The 5,061-nt window shown below is 38.7% G+C and overlaps 1 protein-coding gene across 1 annotated transcript; it reads right to left on the bottom strand.

Moving 5' to 3' along the window:
* Window positions 1-3,941: 3,941 nt before the first annotated feature.
* Window positions 3,942-5,061, bottom strand: LOC111432610 (early nodulin-75-like). The gene is made up of 2 exons (XM_023069551.1): window positions 4,783-5,061; window positions 3,942-4,217 (listed from the first exon to the last, which is right to left on the bottom strand). Exons 1-2 carry the CDS (start codon window positions 5,059-5,061, stop codon window positions 3,942-3,944), a joined length of 555 nt encoding a protein of 184 aa, XP_022925319.1.

The following is a 5,061-nucleotide window of genomic DNA, read 5'->3' as shown; positions in this document are numbered from 1 at the left end:
GTTTGATCCTGAGCCGTGGAAAGGATTGAGTTTGCTCTTACACTAGTAAAAAGAGCGGTGTAGCGGTTGGGCTCTAATCCAAGGAAAGAGTTAGAAAGTTTTATTCAAATTCCCAAGAGGCGCTTGGGGAGTGGAAGCGGTTGGGCTCTGATCCAAGGAAAGGAAAGAGTTAGCAAGTTTTATTCAAATTCCCAAGAGGCGCTTGGGGAGTGGAGTAGGTCGAGTTTGACTGAACCATTATAAAACTAAGGTGTTATATTTTCTAACCCTTTTCCTATTTAAATTCTAAATTATTGTTAGATTTTGTTGCATGGTATAAGTTCTATTGTTATTAAAAAAAATTAATAATTACATGATTGAAACCCTATTCACCCTCCTCTAGGGTTGTCATATCGATCCAACAGTTAACATGTATTTTTGACCACCTAAGTTAAGGAATTCTCACATGTTATCATGTCCTAGCGATCTCTACAAGTATTACTTTGCCTAAAGTCTATGTGGTTACTTACTTGAATGACGTTTACCTTCTTGAGCCAGCTATTCCACGTGTTTGGAGCTCAAGAATTTATGGAATTTCTCTCGTAGATCCTAATTCAAGCATAATTATGTTAATATCAAAGTCAAAACAAAAAACTGACAAATGGAGGTGGAACGGAACGAACAAAATGAGACTCACATGCACTTACACACGTCGGGAAAGGCTTTTCACGTGCAATTTCACACATGGAGGTTTTTTTGTAGATCTCAGTTACTCATTGTGTCATTGGATCGGGTTCAAGTTACATTTTTTGTTAGGGTCGATGATTTGAATTCAACTGCTGACCCTTTGCATGTACCCGAAGGACCAATTACAAGAAGTAAAGTTAAGAAGATTCAAGAGGCCTATACATTGCATCTCCAAAAACTAGCTAGTGTACAAGTTGAAACAAAGACTTGTGAGCCCAAAATTTTTTATAGCATTAGCCTATCAAATCAAGAAGATAATGAAGTGGCTGATATTGGAAAGTAATTAGAAGACTTGCCTTTGGCAGTGGAATGATGATATCTTAACCAAGAGTCTATTAAAATTTGGTAGGAGAAAAGAAATACAAAGAAGGAGAAACTAGGAAAACAGATCAAACAATCAAAAAGAACTGAAGAGAAAAGAAAAAGGAAAGAGAAAGAAATAAAGAGATTTCCAAACAAGGATAATAATAAAAAAAATACAGGGTGAGAGAGAGAGATTTAGAAACAACTCATAGAAATTTTCCAATAGAATGGTTTTAAATAACAGAGCACATAAAATCTGGTAATTAGACTGGAATGGTTGTAAATAACAGAGCACAAAAAATTTGGTAATTAGACTGGAATGGTTGTAAATAACCGAGCACATAAAATCTAGTAATTAGACGGTTGAACAGAGTTAAAGGAATTAGATATGAGAATAGAATAAGAAAAGAATTAGAATTAAAAGGAAAAAAAATGGAAGAGGGAAGATTTCAAGAAAGAAAAGAAAATTAAATCGATTTAAAATGTTTCTATTAATTGCATAGACATTTTTTAATAAAGAAATGAAAATCAGATTCATTGAAAATAGCCCGAATTTAAAAAAAATGATAGATTCCTAATATTATTAAGAAAGAAAACAAAAGAAAATTAGAATCATATTTTTACAAAAGAAAATTGGAATCATATTTTTAGGAAAGAAAAGAAAAAAATTCAAAATCATTTATCGAATTAATTAGAATCACATCTCCACCTACGTTAACCAGTTATTTAGATTTTAATTAGCAGTGTTAGATCTTTGAGTGAGATCATAGATCTTCTCTTTATACAATTATTTAGAATCAGATCTCCCCTTCATTTACTAAACTGTTAGAATTAAATAGAGACGAAAAGAATTAAACAGAGAAGAAAAGAATTAAATAAGAGGTTTGGAAAAGAATTATACCGAGAGAAGTTTGAAAAGAATTAAACCGGGAGAGGTAAAGAAAAATATATAATTTAATTAAGTACAGATAAGAATAAAAGAAAAGAATGAGGTAAAAGAAATTATATATATTTAACTAATTAAATACAGAAAACAAAAGAGAAAGACTTGAAGGAGGAAAATGGAAGATTTGGTGAGCAAAAACAATTTTACAGAGTAAATAAATAGAGTAAAAAAGGACAACGAGAGATATATATATATATTCAATACTCATAAAGTCTCTAATGCTCACATGGAGTTTAACACATGGACTATTGTAAAATTTAGAGAATTGAAATTGATGTCATGGTTCATATAGGTTGGCTTGGATACAAAGAATAAAACCGAACTTGATAAATTAGTGATACCAGTCTAAGCTAATCAGGTAAGTGGTCTTACTATAGGATAGGCTAAAAATTGTATGGGTTACGATGATGTATGAACTATGTCGTACAATGCGGTATATGAGTTATGATGATGTATGAGTTATGGTGATGTGTGGGTTACGATACTTGATGATGTGTGCAGTATATATATATTTTGATGAATGACGTACTTGATATGTTTGATGCACTATGTGGCAATATGATGAGTATGATGATTGCATGACGTTTACCTTAATATGATGATGTTTTCCATATTGAGCATGCTATATGATGATGAGTGCCATATTGCATCATATCGTTAGATCGACATAGGACACAACCCTAAGAGCGTGAAAATGATATTAATATAAATATCCACGAGTATGTGTTACCTAGAGTAACAAAGAGATGAGACTAGAGGGTTGTGTCAGAAGAGACATTGTGATGGATTTAGAGGGACGTCATGCATATTGTATGTTCATAAGCATAGAGCTACTTCCCCTGGAGATGATGAGTGCGAACGCGCACCATATGATGAGCGCGAATGCGCACAGGTGCAAATGCACACAGATGAGGGTGTTCATGAGGCGCAGACACTATAGGGTTCCGCTGGCCTCCGGACGTCGCTACAGATTAGCTTGACCAGAGGGTCCAGGGGGTGTGCGAGCGCCCTGGGGATTCACACTCGCACGTGTGAGTCGTGTGTAGGGAAGTACTACACATCTAATTTGTCCAAGACTGGAGGCCACCCCTAAGATGATTAGAGATAGGTCCCTAAATCATGATTGCATGTGTTTGCATTTGCATGACCCTTATAGTGGGGCCACTTACTGAGTATTCATTGAAATACTCAGGCCGTGTGCCACATCATTTTTTAGGTAAAGGCAAGGTGCACTTGTACGGAGGACGGCGGCATCGCAAGTAGAGACTGTGGCACGTGCATAGGGTAGACTCATATTTAAATTCTTAGTTTTAAGTTAGAATAGGTTGTTTTGCATTCCATTGTTTTAAATTATTTTGTATTTATTTTTATTTTCTCTAAATTTTAGTATTTTGTATTTAAACACGTAAGACCATGGCTGTGTTTTCCAGAGAAGAAGTTGTTTTAAATGTTTTTTAAAGTCTACGTTATAAATGATGTTCATGTAAGAATTATATTTCCACTTTATAGATGAGCATGAGACGTTAGTGGCGACTCTAGATATGTGGAAATTTACGGTCGTTACATTAAGGGTTCTACTACAAACCCTGCTTGTTTAACAAATGGTAAAGCAACAAAGGAATGGGTAGAACCAGAATCAAACAATGTCAACGCAAAGTGTCCTAGTATAGAAAGCATACCTGTCACCATGGTGCCAGATGTTCCCGCCTCTTTACTAGTCATTGCATATGCCCTGGTTTGTGGGCGAGTTTGTATGGTGGGCTCCCGGATGACCGGTACTTTAAGGGGTTCCCTCGGATTTTTCGAGTTCCTTGTAGGGCAAGTTCTGGCCACATGACCTGCATGACCACAGATATAACACATACCTGAGCTCGCCAAACATCTCCCAACATGTTGTTTTCCACAGTTATGGCACAAGGGCTTCTCCATTGCTAGGTATCGGGCCATTGGGGGTGGAGCTGGTGGCCTACTCTGATATCGAGGTCTCTGGGGCGGTGGTTGGAATTCTGTGGACAGGGCGTTTCCTCCCTATGACAACTGTTTGCTCCGTTTTCTTTTCCTCTGGGGGTTCCTCTAGGACCTTGGCCCTCCTTAGGGCCTCTTCATAGGTTTTTGGGTTAAAGGCCTCTAACATGCGGCGGGTCTTCGGGTTCAATCCCAACACAAATTTTTCTGTCTGTTTCTTTTTAGTGTCAGCTAATGACGGTGCAAACTTTCTCAATCTCATGAAGTCTTGATCATACTAATCAACCATGTGATCACCTTGGGTTAAGTGGTTAAACTCTTGTTGTTTCTTTATACGGGTTTCTTTTGGATAATAATATTTTAGAAAGGCTTCCTTAAAGGTTTCCCATGTTGTAATTCTCCCGCCCAGGTTGATGCTCTGTTTATTATCCGACCACCACACTTCTGCATCTTTTTGTAACACATATGTTGCACACGCCACCTTATGTTCATCAGGGCATCTCATTGATTCAAAGGTCGTTTCCATGTTTGCGATCCACATCTGAGCCGCGGTGGGATCTTCATTTGAACCGACAAAAGGACGGGGGTTATACCATCTGAAATCCTTTAACCAACTCGCACTCCTATCCAGATGCGGGTTGTTGACCAGTCGTATGGCTACCCATCCACCAGTTGCGAAGCTGCCACATTGGCTGGTTGCGTGGCCATCACGTTGGCTAGTTGCTGGCTATTGCCGCAACTTGTTGCGTAGCCAACAACGTGGCCTGTTGTGTGTCTAGCATGGTTTGCATAGTTTTTTGGAGGGATTCCAACAGTAACTTTGTGGCGGGGTCTAACCCGACCTGTGTTGCAGTTTGAGGGGGCGGTGCATATTCAGGAGGGGGTACAGCTTGTGGGGGAGATGCATATTCAGGAGGTGGTACGGTTTGTGGGGGAGGTGCATATTCAGGAGGTGGTACGGTTTGTGGGAGAGGTGCGCATTCAGGAGGTGGTACAAGCGCATATGGTTCGGTAGTCGACCCCTCTTGGGAAGAGCTTCTATTGGCTTCTCCTCTTCCCCCTCTCCTAATTGGAGGTCGTCCTCTCCCTCTCCTACTTCTTCTACGTCCTCTGTGTGGCAT

The sequence above is a fragment of the Cucurbita moschata genome, unplaced genomic scaffold (genome assembly GCF_002738365.1).
Source record: "Cucurbita moschata cultivar Rifu unplaced genomic scaffold, Cmos_1.0 Cmo_Scf00039, whole genome shotgun sequence".
Taxonomy (NCBI): Eukaryota; Viridiplantae; Streptophyta; class Magnoliopsida; order Cucurbitales; family Cucurbitaceae; genus Cucurbita; species Cucurbita moschata.
Note: the sequence above shows the minus strand (reverse complement) of the source record. Positions and strands in the feature narration are given on the sequence as shown.

What these genes read in the sequence shown, in the direction of transcription:
- LOC111432610 (XM_023069551.1), bottom strand. Translation starts at nt 5,061, where the DNA reads ATGCCACACAGAGGACGTAGAAGAAGTAGGAGAGGGAGAGGACGACCT. An exon ending in CCCCTCAAACTGCAACACAG is followed by an intron (nt 4,218 to 4,782) that starts GTCGGGTTAGAC and finishes ATGGTTGATTAG; the next exon opens with TATGATCAAGACTTCATGAG.